Source organism: Erpetoichthys calabaricus, chromosome 16 (genome assembly GCF_900747795.2).
Source record: "Erpetoichthys calabaricus chromosome 16, fErpCal1.3, whole genome shotgun sequence".
Lineage (NCBI taxonomy): Eukaryota > Metazoa > Chordata > Cladistia > Polypteriformes > Polypteridae > Erpetoichthys > Erpetoichthys calabaricus.
This window is the reverse complement of record NC_041409.2, coordinates 101,284,974-101,307,780: the sequence shown is the minus strand read 5'-3', so window position 1 is coordinate 101,307,780 and position 22,807 is coordinate 101,284,974. Positions and strand designations below refer to the sequence as shown.

The following is a 22,807-nucleotide window of genomic DNA, read 5'->3' as shown; positions in this document are numbered from 1 at the left end:
ACAAACTGAAGACGTGTCCACGGAAAGTTCTGCAAATTTCTTAAACATCAAAAACTGAAATGTCTCATTCCTAGATGTATTTCACTGTGGTCGCTCTCCAAACTGTGCTACCTGTTTACTTGAATTCTTCTTGAGATGTTTCTAGAACTTGACTGGAGTCCGTACCCCTGTGGCAAAATGAACTGACTGGACATCGTTTAGAATGTCACACGTGTTCCTGTGCATAGAAGTCCCATGATTCTCACTGCGTGTCATCACAAAAACCACAACCGTAACGTCCAAGAAGCCATCTGTACACCTCTATGGTCAAACCATGAGGAGACCGACATCAGGACAAGGGGGTCAAACCAGTTCTAAATGTTTGAGTGTTTCCAGGAGTACACTGTCCTCGAGAATTGCGACATGGAAGATGTTTGGGACCACCAGGTCAGCCAAATTGAGTAACCAAGAAAGAAGGGCCTGCGTCAAGGAAGTGACCAAGAAGCCAATGGTCACTCTAAAATGGCTGAGATGGAAGAACCTGTGGGAAGGGCGACTATCTCAGCCTCACTCCATCAATCAGGTGTTTATGGTGGTGCGGCCAGAGGGAAGTTACTCTTGAGTTTAAGGAATATAACAGCCTGCTTGGACACCTGAGATCATGAGAAAATAAACTGGTGTCTGGTTTGATGATCCCCACAGGGCATCCTGGGACTTGGAGTTTGGTATCTCAGCCCTGTTGGGTGCCATGGGTGCCGCCAGGGGGTGCTGTGGATGGTAGAAATACTAGGAAGTCCCAAAGTACTTCCGGGTTAATTGAAGAACTCTACTTCTCCGTTTGACCCGGAAGTGTTGACAAGTCACATGGGAGGAAGAAGAGAAGCACCTCTGGGTCAAGGACTATATAAAGGACTGCTGAAGACCCAGCAAGCGAGCCACAGTCGGGTGTTGGGTGGAGGTGGCCGAAGCTTGCTGGGAGGTGTGGAAGAGACAGAGAGAGAGAGAATTGTGATCATTACTGTTGATTTACTTGTTTTTATTGTGGCTGTGGTGCTTGGAGGCACTGAAAAGAAAGAAAAAAGAATTCAAATACTTCTGAGTGCTTTTACCCTGTGTCCTGAATGTCTGTCTGTTGGGTTTAAAGGGGAAACTGTGCCACCTAGAGTTCACACTGGCATCAGATAGCTCATGTCTCTCCCCTTACACCATAAACCTCGGCTCTGTCCTTTTCTTCCCAGTGTATTCACGTCTGTTTCCATGGCCCCCCCCCCCCCCCCCCAGGAAATTGCAGCAACAGACCCCTACCTCACAAAGGTCCTCCCTATTAACACCTATCCAAACCGCCCATCTTAAGCCTTACACTATATTCCATTTGTGCTCCGGTGGACACAGGGTCTACATTGGTTACAATGTAATAGCGAGACAAACGAGAACCCAGCAAATAAAATGATGTGGCGGTGCTACAACCTGACATGGCAGACATAAAGCACTAATAAGCCATGAAATTAAATTATTGGCAAGGACTGTTTTTGTAATTACCGTATATACTCACGTATAAGTCGAGGTCTTGAAACCCAAAAAATCGATCATAAAATCAGATCCAGACTTATACGCCCGTTCAAAAATATGACATTTAAATTTGCTTTCATCAATCTCGCAGCACTTTCTCAGACACATCGAATTTTGTCGCAGCAGCACAGTTACCAATTTCTTTCACCACTTCAACAACTTTTAATTTAAAACCAGCTTCATATTTTCTTCTGATCGAACGCTCCATCGTAGATAAGGGATAATCTTTCAATAAAGTTGTATGAGGGTGTGAGATACAAAAAACACAAATCAGTGCAAACGTCGCTTTGGAATAGTTTGAGTATCTAGCTGAAGTGGCTCCCCACGGTCAATGGAAAGCACTTTGAGTAGCTTGAGAGGCGCTATATCAGTGTCTAACTCTCTAGTGTTAATGGTTGACTTCAGGGCTCCAGTGTCTTGTGGCCGTCCCTTTGTCTTGTTTCTCCCATCTTGCTTCCATTGGCTACCCCACTACACCGGTCAGATTATGTCCTCAGTGCTTGATGTGTTGAACAACATTACATTAATGAATAAAACTGGCCACGCTAATACACAGCAATAAAGGCAGCCATACTGAACATTACGTGAAAACCAGAGGGAGTGTCGCCTGCTTACCTGTGGGAACGGATCAGCAGAGGCGAGGAGCACATTCTCCGGCTTGAGGTCACAGTGCACGATATTCTTGAAGTGGAGGTGCCGCAATGCTACGAGAATCTGAAAGAAAACAAAAGGCGACAAGAAGAGGGGGCTTTTTAACAACTTGGCCTTCACGTAATACCTGACTACCCCTACATGTCCCATTGTCACCCTGGGGTTTGGGGACAGTTGGCTAAATTCTGTTTCCTGTAATTAGCCCCGAACACATGGGAGTCATTTGACTTGTGGAAGCCACAAGAAAGGGGATGGGGGGGGGGGGCTTGGGGGGGTGCGCGGTGGGGGGGGCGGTCTGGGGAGTTGCTTGAATCTCAAATAAGAAAAAAGAAAAGGCCAAACTGCCGAGGCAGACTTTGAACAACCTTCATTCACTTAAGGGGTACATTCCTGTATTTTTCAAGTCCAAGTTGCTTCTTCACAAACCTTCTATGTAAGAGCCATTTGCAAGTTATTTAAGTTATATGAAATGTTTGCCTACATATTAGCACATAGTCGTATGGGAGGGTCTCGGAGGCCCCCACAAGCTGAAATGATTTGATTTATTCTGACTCTTTCTTGTCTCTTTGACCATAAGGCATGGAGTGCACATGATTTTAAATGGGGCTTAATGTGCCCAATAGAATGTAACACAACGTGCAGCGCCGTACCTTTAGAGCGTACTGAAGGCGAAGTAAATCATCTTTACGTTTAACATGAAATGGTCAGTCAGTCAGTCAGTCAGTCATCGTCCAACTCGCTAAATCCTAACACAGGGTCACGGGGGTCTGCTGGAGCCAATCCCAGCCAACAGAGGGTGCAAGGCAGGTACAATCCCCACGCAGGGTGCCAGCCCACCACAGGGCACACACACACACCCACACACCAAGCACACACTAGGGACAATTTAGGATCACCAATGCACCTAACCTGCATGTTTTTGGGAGGAAACCCACACAGACACGGGGAGAACATGCAAACTCCACGCAGGGACCCGGGAAGCGTCCCTTACTGCGCCCACAAGAAAAGGTATTTTTTCCAATTTTTTTCCTTTTATTTTACATGTACAGTGGTTATAGAAAAGAATCCCCCCCTTCAAAATATTCCCATTTTCTTGCTTTACAGCCTCACATGAAAACACACAAACTAATATTTTTTCCACCTTTATTTACTCAATGCAATCTCTAACATCCAAGTGAAAGAAACAGTTCAGAAGAATTATAAAAAATAAAAAACAAGGCCTACAGGGATTAATAAAGGACCCCCCCCCCAACCCAAACTCAATCAGGTGTCAGTGTCCACCATTCCCATTGCGGTTACTGACTTCCTTCCACCTCTGATCAGTTGTAATGAGTGTGATTAGTGAAGCTGTTCCTGGACCATTCATTCCCTTCCTTGGCAGTGCCACTGACAGCACACAACTGACTATGGGTACCATGCCACTTTCAAAAGATCTCAGGGACAGACTTGTGGACAGACATAAGGCAGGAGAAGGAGACCAAAACATCTCAAAGGCTTTATCAATCCCAAGGAGCACAGTAACGTCCATCATAAAGAAGTGTTTGGTACTACTAGGACCCTCCCTGGATCCTCCAAACTGGATGGAAGAGCAAGGAGGAAACTGGTAAGAGAGGCCACCAAAAGGCCAATGGCCACTTTGAAGGAGTTACAGGATTTGATGGCAAAGAGTGGTCATTAATGGTGTGCATGTGACAACAATTTGACAAGTGCTCCACAACTGTAGCTTGTTCTGGAGGGTCACACTTCTCAAGAAAGGCCACATGAAGGCTCGTTTGAGCTTTTCCAGAATGCACCTTGAAGATTCTGATGCCAAGTAGAAAAAGGTTTTATGGTCAGATGAGACCAAAATCAAACTATTTGGCCTCAACACCAATGCAGCTCACCATTCACAACACACCATACCTACAGTAAAGCACGGAGGGGTCAGCATCCTGTCGTGGGGTCCTGGGGCTCTCGTTACGGTAGAAGGAAAAATGGAGGGGGCAAAATACTGTCAAATTCTTGAGGAAAACCTGCTACCCTCTGCCAGAAAGTTGAAGATGGGCAGACTGTTCACCTTTCAACATGACAACGACCCAAAGCACACAGCAAAACTGAGTGGCTGAAGGAGAAAAAAGCGAATGTCCTGGTGTGGCCAGTCAGATCCCAGAGCTAAATCACAGTGACAATCTGTGGAAAGATCTGAAGATAGCAGACCACCAATGCTCACCATCCAATGTGAGTGATCTTCAACAGTTAAACTGTAAAGAAGAGTATGGGGGCAAATATTACACAATCTAGGTGCGCAAAGCTGATAGAGAAGAATCAACAGACTCAAGGCTGTCATTAAAGCAAAAGGGGGGTCAACAAAAGGACATTGGGAGGGGGGGGGTCCTTTATTAATCTCAGTAGGTCTTGTTTTTGATTTTTTATAATTATTCTGAACTGTAGCTGTGATATCTTTCACTTGGATGTTAAAGGTGGCATTGAGTGAGTAAGTGAAGCTGGCAAGAAATATTAGTTTGTGTGTTTTCATTTAAGGCTGCAAAGCAAAAAAAATGGGAATATTTCGAAGGGGGGGGGGATTCTTTTCTAAACCCACTGTATATCAACCTTTTTTCTTTATTCTTGTGTGGACTGTTTACCTTGAATTTTTACTAAACCTTTTTAAACAAACTTTTGGGCTAATGGACTTCTTTCATCATCGTAAAGTGCATCATGGAAGTGCAAAGGTCTAAAGCACCAGAACTGCCTGTGGTGCTCTCCAGAGAAGGAACATGGAGCTTGATGAAGGAAGATCTCAACCAACCGCAGGTCTGATTCTTGGGAATGAGCCTGCGTGACCTCATCAGGAATGACGCCCTCTGATGGAGCCACCGTGAACAACTGGGAATCGAAGACGAAATACAAGAGCGGTTTGGCCATGTTGGCAGAACGGACGAACATCGCTTTCATACACTGACCACTTCAGAGGAAATGTCAATGGAAGATGCAAAAGTCGACATCACAAAAGAAAACCAGCAGAGGAGAACCTTCACCACCCTGGACTCAGCTTATCAGATGCGAAACAAATCGTGTAGGACCGCCATTCCTGGGAGAAGGAGAGGGATTCGAGGAGTCCACCCACCAATGGCACCTACAGCAGCAGGTTGGCGTCGAGGGCAAACTCGGCCAGAAAGGAACGACCAAGTTACCTTCTGACGGCATACGAATGTCTTCTCTGTGAAGATGGAACGGTCCCGTGCCATACAAGATTTGTTAGGAATATTACTCCTACTTGTTTAACAATTTCACTGTTGTTCAGCGATTCCGGAACGTTCTGCCTTTCAAGGGACGTGCGTGCCGATATCTGCCTGAACGCCATCTTGTGCCGGCTTCTGGCGAGTTAAGTCCTGATTGAAGGCCTAAATTAGGACAACTGAGCCAAGGCTACTACTCCGTCTCCTTAGAGTAGGACCACATTGAAGACGTCACTTTGGAGATTTTTGAGTCGCTTTCCTACTTTGAGACACTCGATAAGAGTTCTATGATGGCCAAATTGGTAAAGAGAACACTGATGGTTCTTTCTGGTGGTCTCCACATTGTGTGTTTGTACAATTCCTTTGATACTTTCCATGGATTTTCTACAGTAGATCGGTGTACAGTGCTATCACATGTTTCCACGTGCCATGTGCCCGGCGTCTTTCAAGGACTGTTCTCCTTCTTTCACCCTTAACTCACAGGCGCCCACTCCACCTTATCGATTGCCTACCTGAGTGATTAGAAACTTGGTGATACGCTCTGGCAGTCGTCCCTTTTCGCTGGATAAGATCATCTCCAGCATGTCTCCATGGAGCTTTTCCATGACAACAAACACGCGTTCGGGAGTCTCAAACATGCACTCCAAGTTGACGACGCCGGGATGATGGAGGTTCTAAAGAGGAATAAACAAAGGAGTTCAATTAGCGCACCCGCCGGCGTCTGGAGAGTGACAGGCATCTCTCCAACCCAAAGTGGAGGAGGCTGTTTGCTTAATAAATCCACAATGTTTCCAACTGTGCAGTCATGATTTAATATAATTTAACCATAATGACTGCATTTCTTGCTACTGACAATGAAAGATTGCTTCAAATTAGGTTTGTTCAAATTGTGCTCATTTTTTTATACAATAATGCAATTAAGTCAAAGTCTTAATAAAGCTCTAGTGACTCCCCCCACCCCCGTCTCTCACACACACACACACTGAGAAGAGCTACTGCCACTCAGTCTCTGTTTGACAAATAACAAGACGTCACCATTGTGTTCTTACGTGTCAACGATGACTTGGCCTTTTTGTTTTTTATCTTCATTGTTCCCTCATTACCTGTAAAATTGCCACTTCATTGCGCAGCTGGCTTTCCTGTTTTGTTGGAAACCGCAGCTTGTCTATGATCTTGATGGCCACGTCTCGTCCCGTCTTCCTGTGCTTGCCTAATTTAAACAAATTTTAAGAAGTCACCGGTCAAGTCGACCAAAAGAGGTTCTGAACATTTGAGTCTACTGTAGCTGTCACTGTCATCAGTCTGTCTGTGATGGCGTCAGCACCGGAGTCACCAGACACTTTGGGGTTTTTGTGTTTCTCCTCTCTGTGTGCTTTCAATGGGGACGCTCGTGGTCCTCCCACATCCCACCAATGTACTGGCAGCTGTGATGGGGGCACGAGTGGGCCCAATGATAGACTGGGGCCGCCTACAAGGCTGCTGCCATGTTGGCACCCGGTCCTACGAGAAGATGCTGCTGATTTTAGGACCAGGAGCTGGGCTGAAATGCACAGACAAGTATTGGAATCTATGGAGGCGCACCGACGCAGCGGCTTAGTGCTTTGGCTATGGGACAAGTGCAATATGACGTATGTATGAATGGATCATTTTAGTTTTAACTTGAGTAATTGTGTTTTGTTTTTATTTTATTTTTGCATTGGAAAATTGCACCTAAATGTCATTGTACAATGTCTCACAATAAAGATTTTGATTTGATTTAATTTGATTTGACAATGGATAGACGGACATCATGTGCCTGTAACACCATCACAGGATGTCATACCAGGTGACATTTACAGGACAGTAAAAGAGTCCGGTGAAATCAATGGGGAGGCCATGATGGTAAAATGAGATAGATAGATAGATAGATAGAAGTGAAAGGTGCTATATAATAGATAGATAGATAGATAGATAGATAGATAGATAGATAGATAGATAGATAGATAGATAGATAGATAGATAGATAGATAGATAGATAGATAGATAGATAGATAGATAGAAGTGAAAGGTGCTATATAATAGATAGATAGATAGATAGATAGATAGATAGATAGATAGATAGATAGATAGATAGATAGATAGATAGATAGATAGATAGATAGATAGATAGATAGATAGATAGATAGATAGATAGAAGTGAAAGGTGCTATATAATAGATAGATAGAAGTGAAAGGTGCTATATGATAGATAGATAGATAGATAGATAGATAGATAGATAGATAGATAGATAGATAGATAGATAGATAGATAGATAGATAGATAGATAGATAGATAGAAGTGAAAGGTACTATATGATAGATAGATAGATAGATAGATAGATAGATAGATAGATAGATAGATAGATAGATAGATAGATAGATAGATAGATAGATAGATAGATAGATAGATGTGAAAGGTGCTATATAATAGATAGATAGATAGATAGATAGATAGATAGATAGATAGATAGATAGATAGATAGATAGATAGATAGATAGATAGATAGATAGATAGATAGATAGATAGATAGATAGATAGATAGATAGATTAAAGGTATTATATATAGATAAATAAATAATTCTGAAAGATGTTCTATAATAAATATAATCTCTATATAGATTTTAAATCTATAACAGCTATATTGAATTATGTTAATGACACTATATCATACATAGATAAACAGATGTTTAAGGTGTTATGTAATAGAGATATGCAGGAGATAGATTTGAAAGGCACTATATAATAAATATGAATGGTGCTTTACTATAAATAGATGTGAAAGGTATTATATTATAGATATACAGTATACAGTAGATAGATGTGAAATTCACCACATAATACGTGAATATATAAATGTGAGAGATGCTCTATAATATACATAAATAAATATATTGTATTTATACATATATATATATATATATGTATAGAGAGAGAGAGAGAGAGAGAGAGAGAGAGATTATATACGAGTAACAGATATACAGGAATATATTAATGACACCATATAACATAGATATGAAAGGCACTATATAATATTTCTTAAAGATGATTTATAACAGATTGATGTGAAAGACACTATAAAGTAAATAGATGTGGAATGTGCTAAACAAACACAGACATAGATGGATAATAGATAGACAGATGTGAAGGGCACTATGCAGCATATCAGCCAGACAGATGTGATAAGTATGACATAATACATATATAAAGTAAATGTATGTGAAAGGCACTATATGATAGACAGATGTGGAAGGTGCTAAATAAAAGACAGACATGATGGATGTGAATGCCGCTACCCAATAGCGTGGCAGATTTGAAGGACTTTATCACTCCTTCAGGAAGTTGCCATGGTTACAGCACCCTTCCTACCACGTGGACCACATTCCAGTAAACAATAAAATCAAAGTAAACCCACCACATCAGGGTGCTGGAGCCAAGCTCAGCAGCGTTAGAACCAGTTGTGGATGGGGTGCCAGTCCATTGCATTTACAAACACACTCACACTCATGCCGGGCCACTCTAGCTTGTCATTGGGCATATGGCAGAAAAGCTGGAGTCCCTGGAGGAGAAGCCAAAGGTCTTGAACCCAGGGTGTTGGATGCTTAAGGCAGCAGCACTAACCACTGTGTCACCATGCCACCTGCAGGCCAGTGATTAGATGCCTGCCATTCCTCCTCATTACAGACGACGGGTGGCATGTGGGGTTCTTTTCTACCATTTAGCTCATTGTCAGTGTCACCCCCAGCAGGCTAATGGCTACACTTTGGTTGCCCAACACGATTAGGTGACAGTTGATGAAATGAGTCGAGAAGCGTTGACGAAGCTGTCACTTGCCTCGGGGCTTTTCGTGTCTCCTGTGAAGAGCTCCCTATCCGATGACAGCCCTAAAAACGTAATAAGGGACGCGTTCAAGTCTGAAGTGACAGCACCAGTGAAGATGAGCACGAGAACATTAGCGAGGCTGAACAGCATCTCCTCAAGGAACGTCATGCGAAAGCCTACTGCTGCCCGTACGTTTCCAATTAAAATAAAATTAGATTCACAAATTGTATTTTCACCTGTTAAGATTTTTTTTTTTTAATTTATAATGAATTTGCTGAAAATTAAATGAGGCTACAATTACCTGCAGTTATTAGAGACCGTCTCTAAATACAGACAATGTCAGCAGCACAGCCATTAATTAAATGTATGAGTTGTTTTAAAGTGTTTTTAATTAAATCCGGCAAAAGGAAAAGAGATGATCATATTTTTTAACATGTTAGTTACCTCCGTAAACAATTCCAAACTGTCCGGATCCTAAAACCTCGTCAGCAAAAATCTGGTAGACTGAGCTGATATCCTGAAAAGGAGAGAAGAGGAAAAAGAACAACAAAGACCAAATGAATTCAGATTAAGACATGTCGGAATTTACACAGCACAGACGACGGGTTAGCCGCCATCCCCAACGCTTCCCAGCATGCATTGCCTCAAACCATAACACTTGGAAGTTCAAAGAATGGTGGTGGTGTTTGGGGTTGTGGGAGGTAACAAATTTCCAGGCCCAAACACATCTGCAACCAGTTCCCTGTTTATATAGCGCCTTTCACACCATGTACCGCCAGCAAGGATGCAGGCACTCAGTAAATAGTAACACCTTCAAACAATTCCTCATAGGAGATAAACACATTGTGTCATAAATTATTAGGGAAATTAGGACCCTGAGACCACCCTGCCAATGCCCATCCAACATCATGTATTGAACCCGTGCTGACACAGATACTGAGAGGAACCTACAAATGTCCATCCTTCCATCCATTATTGAACCATTTCAGGATGTCCTACTATCAAACCATATGAGAAATGTGCTGGCCAGGCGTCCAAAGTAAATGTCCATTGTGGCAGACGGCCCGGCCGGGTCACCCCTGTTGATAGAAGGACCAGAGGAGAGGACATATTCAAGGCAACACTAGAGGGTGCAACCATAGGCTCACAGTGGGGCCACGAATTTGGAACTTAGAAGGTCAACTCTTGCTGGGGTCTGTGGCCACCACCAGGGGGCCTAGACAATGGCTGAGCCCTGGGCTGCATCATGTCCACCACACCCAGAAGTGCTGCCGGAAGAAGAATTGGGAGCACAGGGAGCACTTCCGGGTGCCCTATAAAAGGGAATGAAGGAGGTAGAGGAAGAGAAGAAGAAGAAGGAAAAGGGGACTGTGTTGTGCTTTGCCCTGTGAGCATTGTGTGCTGTGAACTGAAAATAAAACGTGTGTTGTGTGGCGACTCGTGTCTCTGCCTGTCTGTGTCGGGTTAGGTAAGCTGTACGTGCCCTGGTGGTCCACACCATCAACTCCCCCTTTAATCCAACCCGAGGGTCTTAGCAGCAATCAGGGTCACACACAGATGCCACCAGTCATCCTAACCTGCCAGTAAACAATAGTGTGGTAGACAGTGTGGCCTTGGGCATGAACCCAACATGATGACGACTCCTGTATAGGTGGTCATGTGAAAAAGTAAGTACACCCCATGGGACGTATTAGATCTTCATGGAAACAGTGTGTGCGCGCAGGTTTAAGGTGGTGATAAGACTGTAACTGCAATGAGCAAATGTTTACGCTGCTAAACCTCATCAAGCAAAGCATCCAAATCCAAACGACACTCCATATGAACTTCATCAGCTTCATGAAAGCCTTCAACAGCGCCCACCCAGATCTATTCTTCCGAACTGTGGAGTTGTATGGGATACCACAGCAGCTTGGGAACATATTCCACAATTTGTACCAAAACTCGCAATTCTGCATCAAGATGGACCAGAGAACCAACGGCTAAGGCAGCATTGAGATGGGACTGCCTCAGCACTGTATCCTCACTCCATTTCTATTTCATTTATCATAAGAAAAGCAGCAACGAGGTCATGTCTGAGAATTCCCTGAGTCGACCAACTTGGCTCACCTATCTGGATGTCATGGACCACATAATGTGGCTGGTAGAAACAAAGCCAAGCCTTCAGAGCATAGCCACATGTCTTGAAGAGCAAGCAGGAAGGTGGACTTACACATCAGGACCGACTAAACGAAGACCATGAACATCAACCAAAGACCGGGATTGGTCGTCACCATCACCCAGCAGGCAGTTCAGCAGGCGCTGGACATTTCCTACCTTGGGAGCATTCTTTTAAAGCAATGAGGGCACTGAAAGTGATGTGTGGTGTCAAATTGATAAGGTCTACCAACGAGTACATCACATCAGGTCAGCCACATCGATCACCACAGCCATCAGGATTCAGTTCAGTAAACAGGAGCATTGTGGACCCAGTTCAAGAGAGATATGGGCCATCACAAGAAATGTCACCCAGAGGCTCAACGCCTTCCGTCGGGAAGATGTACATGGCATCTCAGGCATGTCTCATCACTGAGGTCTCATCACAAATGAGCAAGTTCTTCAACGGAGTGGCCTGTCACCATCCCACAGCATCGATTATGACTAGTCAGACACATAAACTGCTTAAAAAAAATGAAAGGAACAGTTTGAAAGAACATCAGATCTCAAAGGGAAAGATTTCCTGCTGGCTATCTCTAATGATATGCACTGATATGGTGATGTGTTTTAGGAACGAAAGGATGGCAGCCACATCATTTGATGGAAATAAAAATGATCAACCTACAGAATTGAAAGACACTCCAAAAATCAAAGGGAAAAAATGAGGCAGCAGGCAGACGAGTCCATTTAGCCGAAATGTCATTGCAGCAACTCCAAATGGTACTCAGTAGTTTGTATGCCGCTTGAAAGCGGTTGAAAGCCGCTTTGGAGATCCTCCAGGATCGATGTGCCTGCTTCGATGTTTGATGAACGGTTTGATGTGGTGAAGCAAAATGCCAACATACAAATGCATTTGTGGTGCTTTTATATTCAAACGTCGCATATTCCCCAACGTAATGACACGATACATTATAAAAGTCTCACATACCATCTTCTGTGCCATCTGTGCTGTCCACACACCAACCTTCCTGTACTCCAACTCGTCTCCATTATTAATGAAGTCTATGATGGGAGAGTCCTCTGAGAATTTCTGCTGGAAGTCCATCGTATGGAGGGTGGAGATGGGAGAGCTCCCCTGAGGTGCTCCAGTATTACAGACCACCATTTCTGACACACAGTCCTTCTGCCTCACAAACTGCTGCCTGTTGGCCAGGTGGTACATGATCCAGGTGAGTGTGGGGGTCCAAAACCAAAATACCACCATTTCTGGCACACAGTCCCTCATCCTCACAAACTGCTGCCTGTTGGTCGGGTGGTCCATGATCCAGGTAATTGTGGGGGTCCAAAACCAGTCGATGAAGCAGAAGGAACTGGAAAAATTCAAAGAACCGGAGCCTGACTGTGGTGCCAGGTGGGAGAAGAATCTGCTAGGCATGGAGATCAGAGCATCCCCCACATCCCTCCATATGTCTGAGATCCAGAAGTTCTAAAACCAGGGGTCCGAGCTGATTTAGGACCAGCCTCTCAAAGGGTCTTCATGACGTACAAAGTAAGAACAACTGGGCTTTAAGAGTTACGTTAACTCAGCACTGGAGATCTTTCAGTGCCATTCTTTGCATGTCCTTGATGGCTCTGAGATGCCAAACCCAAAGTAGAAATGGTTTTATTACTGCAGCCAAACTACAGGCATTGTTGTACAAAGCCAATTGATACTCTGGGGAAAAGTGACAATTTATGTTTGTATGGTGTGAAAATATCGCGGCAGTGACTGGTTGGCGTATGTTTAATAATTGGAGGTTTCGTGTAATTTAAAAGGTGCTGGCTGTGGTGTGATCAGCTTACCTCCTTCACATTCTCTGCCGATATCTGGACCGGAGTTACACAAAAAAAAAGATGATTTAACATTTGGAAGATTCCGGGCTAAAGCTGAAAAGTGCATTTTTAGCACATCGGAGGAGCTTATTGGTTGGTTGTCTATTTCGGCGACCCTATTTGCATAAATTATGAAGTGTTTAATTAGTGCTCGACGGAAAGCTGGCTGCACTGTACATGTTTGCAATCTCGGGGACCTTGCATCTCTACAGGCTGCCAAGGCGCTCAGCGAGCACACCACTAGATATATGTTTTAAAAAAAAAATAATAACCTCTGACAGCTTTGGTGTTGTGGATAGCGGATGGTAATTATTTTCAAACTCTTAATATGGTACCTAAAGCTCAACATATGTTTACTCAGCAGCACAAACAGAGAAAACTGCTGATAGAAACTACAGACTCACACGAGGAAGGAGTCGGCGAAGCGCGGCGAGAGCACAAAAAGGACGACGGCTTTTAGTGGAGCTCACAAACATAAGCGAGAAAGGGGGGCCAAGTGTGAGCGATTCAGAACGATTTGCTCTGTCACAGCAACCTGGGGGCAGCACTGCGGCTCAGCACTTAGTTCTGCTGCCTCACAGCTCCAGAGCCCTGGCTGATATCCAAAGGCCTCGAAGGCTCTTCCTACATCCCAGACACTTACGTGTGTCACAGTAGATTAGCCATGCTGAGCGGGCACATTCTGGAGGAGTTTGTCCTGCCATGAACGGCTGCCTTGTCCGTGATTGGTACTGTGGGCCACATGACCCCTAAAACTGAATTAGCAGACTTGCCCAGTGGATGAAAACAAGAAACTGAAGTCATTTTACATTATTAGCCCACCCATTCCATTATATGTGGTGCTATGATAGACCAGAAAGGGCAATTCACCATCCTGGGGTCAATTCCCAGTCCTTCTTTGTTCAGAATTTGCATGTTCTCCCTGTGTCTGTGTGGACCCTCATTGGATTCAGCAGTCTGAGGCTTGTCAAATATAATATTCTCAAACCAGCTCTATCCAACTGATCTATTATAGTATTACTGTATATGCAGGGCCCAGAAGAAGTATTGGGCCGTCAACCTCACTGTCCCGCTTAATTTCTGTCCCAAAAAATGAAACAAGTAAAGCAGCTATGCGTGCCTCTGTTACAAGATACTGCAGACAAATTCATTCAAGCCGTTCTGACAACAGTTATAAGGAACTCAGAACTCCGTCCTTCAGCTCAGTCGAGTCAAAACGGACGGTCTCTCTCTGGCAGCAGTGGGCTTTAAAGCTGGAAAACCAAAAGGGGCGGAATCCATTACCCTCGCCGGTACCCTCCACAACTGCAAAGGAAAAAGAAGAGGAGGACGGTTAGCACGAGTGCCCCCTCTAGGCCAAGGGTGGTATTACCTGCTTGAGACGAACCCGGAGGGTGATCCACAGATGCACATACATAACAATTATATTATATTATATTATATTATATTATATTATATTATATTATATTATATTATATTATATTATATTATATTATAATGCCAGCCTTAGTGCACACTCTAACATCCTGTTCTGGATTAAGCATTTTGAGAATGAACAGATATTGTAGTGAAGTGTAACAGGTTCGATCTTGTTCTACTGAAGTTAGTTAAATTAATATATATTATATTATATTATATTATATTATATTATATTATATTATATTATATTATATTATATTATATTATATTATATTATACCAACAGCTTTGGCACACGCTAAGCTATTTGAGAATAAGCCGATATCATATCATATTGTAAAATTCTCAATCTAGTTCTATCCAAATTAGACATATGCTCTGCTATATTATATTATATTATATTATATTATATTATATTATATTATATTATATTATATTATATTATATTATATTATATTATATTATAATGCTAGCCTTAGTGCACACTCTAACATCCTGTACTGGATTAAGCATTTTGAGAATGAACAGATATTATATATTATATTATATTATATTATATTATATTATATTATATTATATTATATTATATTATATTATATTATATTATATTATATTATAACCTTGGCATAACACCTTGAATAAGATTAAGCATTTTCAAAATGAGTGTATAGCGTATCATTTTGTAACATTCTTAACCCAGTTCTATTCAAATCAGACATATTATATTATATTATATTATATTATATTATATTATATTATATTATATTATATTATCCATCCATCCATCCATCCATTTTCCAACCCGCTGAATCTGAACACAGGGTCACGGGGGTCTGCTGGAGCCAATCCCAGCCAACACAGGGCACAAGGCAGGGAACCAATCCCGGGTAGTGTGCCAACCCACCGCAGGACACACACAAACACACCCACCCACACACCAAACACACACTAGGGCCAATTTAGAATCGCCAATCCACCTAACATGCATGTCTTTGGACTGTGGGAGGAAACCGGAGCGCCCGGAGGAAACCCACGCAGACACGGGGAAAACATGCAAACTCCACGCAGGGTGGACCCGGGAAGCGAACCTGGGTCTCCTAACTGCGAGGCAGCAGCTCTACCACTGTGCCACCGTGCCGCCCTTATATTATATTATATTATATTATATTATATTATATTATATTATATTATATTACATCAGCAGCCTTGGCACACACTAAGCTTTTTGAGAATAAGCAGATATCATATTGTAACATTCTCAATCTAATTCTATCCAAATTAGACATATGCTGTGCTATATTATATTATATTATATTATATTATATTATATTATATTATTATTATGTTATGTTGCCTCCTCAGCACTCACTCTACCGCCCCCAACAGGATTCAGCATTATGAAGACTGAGCGGGTTTCGCATTATCCTGTAGCGTCATCACTGGCGCCCTCTCCAATATTATCGCAGCTTATTTCACGTCAGCATGGCTGCCAGTCAGCACAGAGCCACCTCCAAGCTCGGCGCCGGCCGTCTCCAATGCAAAGCCCCATTTGGCTGCCGGCACCCACACCTGTTTGTGATGTCACTTCCTCTCTTTGCTCTCCCCCTTCCACACGTGTATGCATTTCAAAGGCAATTTCGATAAAAATGTAACTTTTCTCATTTGCGATGAAGCTGCGGTTCGCTGATGGCCCTCCTCCTCCTCCTCCTCCTCCTCATCCTCGTTGTTATTATTATTTTTCGGTTCAATTAGCTCATTGAGGTGAGAGCTGCTCTGTCAATGGTAGGTTTCAAAGGCCGAGGAGGGGCAACAGCCTCTGCATCTGTGGTCATTGTGTGCGCGGCGCATTCAGCGGGACGCTAATGCTTCCAAAGAATTGCGCAGAGTCATTTTGCCGTTTGAGGTGGGCTCGCCCGTTGTTGCCAGCTTCTCATTAGTTTTGTGTGACATGCACATCAGGTCATTAGTGCGGGGTTCGCAGCTTCCTTCGTTTTGTCTCTTTCTTTTGTTGTGTGCTGCACTCTCACCATATGAAAGTACTTGTGGCGGCGTGAATTACGCATGAAAATGCCCTATAATGCCATGGCAAAGAGTGCCATTAAAGCAACGAGGGCATACGAGAGAGTAGAAAGTCAAGGGCCCCGGCAGATGTCGGCCTTTTTGGACAAACAGCGTAAAGCACAATTGAGCAGGAACACAGTTCATTTTTTTGAAGAAGAAGAACTAAAAATCAATGGGCAGGTTTGAAAGAAGACAATTAAACCAATTCTACCATCTTGTGACTTAAGAGAATCTGATGAGCCGACTTCAACTGAGGAACACTGCGTGCCAACACAGGGCAATGTCGTGGCATACTGGAAACAGGCAACTACTTGAGGCTTTCAAGGCACAGACAGAGGAGGAACTGAAGAGGAGTGGGTGGGCAGGGGAGAGGCAGTCCTATAAAGAAATGACCTTAACAAACACTAGGTGGCACTCTCATAGCAGACCCCCACACACAAAATGATGCCAAAGAGTTCCACGCACAAATATCACCAAAGGGGTACTGAAAATGTTGCCTCATGTTGGTAAGGTGGGAGTTCAGGATGACCCGTCAGGGTGGATTGCTGGTTCTTTACCTGGACAGGAACTCAAAATTGTGGAGGGACAGGTGGGGAGCCCTGATCATGGAGATGTGCTATGACTGGGCGGCCCTTTTGAGGAGCTCTCGGGTGGCAGCCATTTTATGTCACGGACTCTTCATCCAACCCACCCCTGGTGGACTTTAAAGGAGCCTTGTGTGTCCCAGTCAGGCGAATTTGGGGTCAGCAGAGAAGTGTTGGAGGAGGAGGAAGTGATGAAGGAGGCAGCACCATCTGTACTGGGCTGGGTTGCTCCAACAAAGACATTTTTGTTTGTAAGAAATCTGGTTCTGGGTACTAGTGCCCAGAGGTCTGAAGTGTAAAAGGCCTAGGCCTCACTAAAAGGGGTCCTAATCCTTGTGTAATGGGTGGATTAGCTGGTCCACTTGACCACCAAGCCATCACCAGCACTTCCCTCTCACCTTCCACCCCCCTCTCTCTCTGCTTCTGACTTTTCCTCTTCCCACCAGTTGAACCAGTGATGATGCCTCACCTCCCAGTTCCAGCTTCATGGCAGTCTGACTGAGCCTTTTAAACACACGCCAGGTGGAATCACCTACTTGACTTTAGTGGACAGGATTGTCATCTGGTAGCCCCCAAACACCTAGCACTTCCTCTGGTAGCCCCCAGAGTCCCCCTGATTATTTACAGGGCAGGCAGACAATCCTAATACATGGATGACTCTGGGAGGCTGCCATCTAGTGGTCTGGGTGGGCATTACTATTAAAGTATCAGTGGCCTCCCAGTGCAATAAAATACAATTTATTTTTGTAGAGCCCAAAATCACACAACAGACCCAGTCTTTTGATAGCCCCCAGCCTTGACTCTCTAAGAAGACAAGGAAAACTCCCCAAAAAAAACATTTGTAGGGCAAAAATGGAAGACATTTTGGGAAAGGCAGTTCAGAGAGAGACCCCTTTCCAGGTAGATTTGGTGTCAAAAAAAGGGGGTCAATACAACACAAGTCATCCTCAATACAATACAATAGAACAATAGAAATATTACAAGTACGGAGCAGAATTCAACAGTAGATGATATCCCATAATAGGACTGGGATTTGTTAGAGTCCTGGAGACCTCGGCCATCAAGCCGCCTCCTGCTATTGGCCATTCCACAGCTGAGTCAGCCAATCAGATGAGAGGACCCCTCTACCCAACGATTCCTGCGATCCTCCATCTGAGATGACCAGGACTTCTGCCCCTTTGTGGCACTGTGCCCGCTGCTCCACTATGGGAGGTAAGCCTTCATGTCCCCGGAGTCCTTTATCAGCTCTGACATGCATGTCATAATCAACACGGCACCGTGACGAGCGAATATGAGTACTGAGCACAGAACTCTGGCTTCATATAGTGCCTTTCATTGTGCATTTAATGCCAGATATGTTAAAGTTTCATGTAATTCCTTTTTGTTATGCATTTCCTATTGTAAAACGTAAAGAAATTGTTTAATTTTTCATAGAGCATCAACTACCAGAAATTTGAAGAAATTAGTTTTTGTGCTGTGCCTTTCATTATATACTGACTGCTATAAAATGTAAAGAAATTAATTTCAAATTGTGCTATTATTATGCCAAACTACTACAAACTATAAAAATAAAAGTTTTATAGCGCCTTTCATTACACATTTGTGATCATAAGATGTGAAGAACAGAGTCATTTCTATCTATATATAGGTCTATATGGCCAAAATGTAAAGAAAGGGATGATTTCTCCATATAGCGTCTCTCATTACACATCCGCTACCACAAAATGTACAGAAATGAATTTATTTCACAAAGCGCCTTTCATGATGCCAAACTACCTTAATATGTAAAGACATTTATTTATTACACATTCACTACCACAGCATGGAAAGAAATGAATTAGAGGGTCTATCACCGTGTCTTTAGTACCACACCATATAAAGAAAAGAATTGCTGAGCTGTCCATTATGCCACACGACCACAGAATATTAAAAAATAAACTTGTTACATAGGACGCCTTCTTGTTATGCATTTACCACATTTGTTTTTTCATATGGCGCCTTTCATATCACACCTGCTAACAAATTTAACTGTTTCACAGGATGTGTGTGACTCTGCCAAACTACCACAAATGAGAAATTCAATGATTTCTGATGAGTGTCTTTCAATACGCATTTATTAACATCCATCCATCCATTATGCTACCCGCTATATCCTAACTACAGGGTCACGGGGGTCTGCTGGAGCCAATCCCAGCCAACACAGGATGCAAGGCAGGAAACAAACCCTGGGCAGGGCGCTCAGCCCACTGCAAAATTATTACCATAACATGTAAAATAATTCATGATTTTTTAGATCGTGCTTCTCGTTAGACTATCCTGCCCCAAAACATTGAGAAAATATTTTCTCATATTGCGTGCATGTGTGTGTGTGTGTGCCCTGCGGTGGGCTGGCGACCTGCCCAGGGGTGTGTGCTGGCTGGGATTAGCTCCAGCAGACCCCCGTGACCCTGTGTTGGGATATAGCGGGATGGACAATGGATGGATATGGCGTCTTTCATTATGCATTTCGCCCCACGGAATATTGAGAGATGAATTGTTTTTGTATTTAGCGCCTTTGTACGTGCCACACGACATAAAGAAATGCGTCGGGTCCACACGGTGCCTTTTCAGTATGCATGGACCACCACAGAATATAAAGAATTTAGTTTGTCATATAGCATCTTTCATTACATATCTACTAACCAAATGTAAGGAGATGAAGGTGTTTCTTATAGTGCCTTTCATTAGGACAAACTACCATAATATGGGAAGAAATTATTGATTCGGTGTCTTTGATTGTGCATTTGCTATCACAGTATGTAATTTTTTTTTTTTTCTAGCGCCTTTAATTATGGAGCTGCTACCACAAAATGTACAAGAAATTAATGTGATTCATATACAGTAGTGCCTTTCATTAAATATTTACTACCACAAAATGCAAAAAATGAATTATTGCCTTTCTATATGCCACAAAATTTAAAGAGATGAATTCCTCTTATATAGTGTCTTTCAGTATGCCACAAAATCTAAAGAAATTACTTCTTCCTATATAGTGATTTTGGGCTATACAAAAATGAACTGTATTGTATTATTGTATATAGTGCCTTTCTATATGTGTATATTTTATATAGGGTTATATGTTTATAACCCTAACCCTAACCCTAACTATGCGACTCTTCAATTCCACCCTTGGGGGTAAACGTTAAAATTATTCAAAGTTATTGTTTGTTTTTACCTGCATTTTTATTACTCTTTAATTTAATATTGTTTTTTGTATCAGTATGCTGCTGCTGGAGTATGTGAATTTCCCCTTGGGATTAATAAAGTATCATCTATCTATCTATCTATCTATCTATCTATCTATCTATCTATCTATCTATCTATCTATCTATCTATCTATCTATCTATCTATCTATCTATCTATCTATCTATCTAATCCTGCCAACTACACTATCTATCTATCTATCTATCTATCTATCTATCTATCTATCTATCTATCTATCTATCTATCTATCTATCTATCTATCTATCTATCTATCTATCTATCTATCTATCTATCTAAAATATAAAGACGTTCCTTGCTTTCCTTTCGTGCCGTTTCTTGCACATTCCCTTCCACAAATTGTAGAGAAATGAATTCTAATTTCTGATTTATGAGCAGTGACCACACCAGAACATTCATTAATTCAGTTCTCGGCCGCGGTGGGCCTGAGCCTCTTCTGTTCTGACAGCCCTGGGTTCAAGACAGGAACCGAAGCTGGATGGGGTGCCAGTTCATCAAGACGGACCCCCACGCTCTCCCCCTTCTTGCCCATCCTCACACTTAGTCTCTGGCGGTCTTCCCTGTCAGTCACGGGGCTGGCAGAATCAAACGCGTTGCAGGCACGTGAGCGGCCGGCCCTGAGCTAATGCTGCAGATTAAGTGTCAGGCTGCCTCTGCACTGGGGGGCTTACCCGCCAACACTAAGCCGCACAATCTCGAGTGATGAACGTGAGAAAGCAGGAGGGCGACGGAGGGTCCTCAAAAGGGCAAAAGCGTGAGGGTGCCGAGGATCACTTACCACGTTTTCTTGTATCTGGCAGTTCGACACTGAAATGCTGAGCGACACGTCTTCTGTGGAAAGGAAAGCAAAACAGAAAGAGGTTAGTGAAATAAAAGGCAGTGAGGACGTCACAAAGAAGGGAATCTGAAGTGTGCCGTCACGTGTCCTCAAGATGGTGACATTCTTACTTTTCCGTTGGCCACAGATAGTAGCACGATGCCAACAGCGGCCACTTATATAGCGCCTTTCACAGAAGTAGCAGGTAAAATCCTGTCAATCAAGCACACACACACACACAGACACAGAGGAGAAGGAAAGTGACGACGTGAAGGCCTCTCACACCACCAACTCTGCAGGCATTCAGGTACAGCTTCACACTGCAAGGTGGGCTCTCACCATGTTGGCCTCACCACACTCTGAGCGAATGCTGATTGAGCCCCCAAATGACACAAACGCAATTGAGCTGAAAGAGAAGCCCCCTCAGCATGGCCCAATCGTTTATTATCCTAACATGTAAAGAAATGAATGAGCTTTTCATAGAGAACCTACCACCAAAAAGACATCAAGAACTGAGATTTTGTATAGCGCCTTTCATCATACAGTATGTCTAATAGCACAAAATGTAAGGAAAAGAAACGGGTTCATATAGCGCCTTTCATTATGTCAAACTGCTGCAAAATGTAATGACACAGAGTCCTTTTCTGTATAATGTCTGTGTCACCCACATGCGAGTAGGAGGCAGCTAAAGGGCCTGAGTGATGGTAATACCACAACAGACCATGGGGTGGCGAGCTCTGCTGATTGTCTTTCTCAAATCCTTGCAGAGCATTCCAGGGAAATCTTACCAGGTTCCAGCGCCCTCAATGACACCACTTCCGGTCAGGATGACATCACTTCCGGTGATCCTTTGATGATGTCAATTCTGGTCCTGAGGACATCACTTCTTTTTTTTGTTGGCCCCTTGATGACATCATTTCCGCTCAGGATGACATCACTTCCGCTTCTGGGGCATTCGGTGATGTCACTTCCGGTTCCGGGGGTATTTGGGGTTGGGTCGTTGGGAATTTGATGACGTCACTTCTGGTCCCGAGGACATCACTTCTGTTTTTTCGGTCCCTTGATGACATAATTTCCGGTCCGGATGACATCACTTCCAGTTCCGGCCCCCGTGATGACGTCACTTCCTCTATGAGCCTTTAAAGCCGCTATCTTGCTTCCAGTTAATCAGTTCTGTTTTGGACTCAGTCATGTGCAGAATTCTGTTCTAAATCTCAAACTTTTGCAGCCAGGTCATAATATGCAGTTGGCTGCCCCAAACCGTTATAATGTTTGGCGGTTATTCTTATCACATCTGTCATTATGCGTCTGCTACCACAAAGTGTAATGAAATACATAAAATGCCTCTAATTATGCCAACCTCCCATAATATATAAAGAAATGAACTCATTTTCATAAATTGTCT

The 22,807-nt window shown here is 43.1% G+C and overlaps 1 protein-coding gene across 3 annotated transcripts in view; it reads right to left on the bottom strand.

The window, feature by feature from the left end:
• Positions 1 to 22,807, bottom strand: part of prkd1 (protein kinase D1) — a 242,012-nt gene that overhangs the window by 10,751 nt on the left and 208,454 nt on the right. For all 3 annotated transcript variants that reach the window (XM_051919991.1, XM_051919990.1, XM_051919989.1), the window contains 5 exons: positions 21,364 to 21,416; positions 9,700 to 9,772; positions 6,521 to 6,627; positions 5,930 to 6,091; positions 2,164 to 2,262 (listed from right to left, as the gene is read on the bottom strand). In XM_051919991.1, coding sequence (XP_051775951.1) covers positions 2,164 to 2,262; positions 5,930 to 6,091; positions 6,521 to 6,627; positions 9,700 to 9,772; positions 21,364 to 21,416 — 494 coding nt within the window. The remainder of the gene's footprint in view (positions 1 to 2,163; positions 2,263 to 5,929; positions 6,092 to 6,520; positions 6,628 to 9,699; positions 9,773 to 21,363; positions 21,417 to 22,807) is intronic.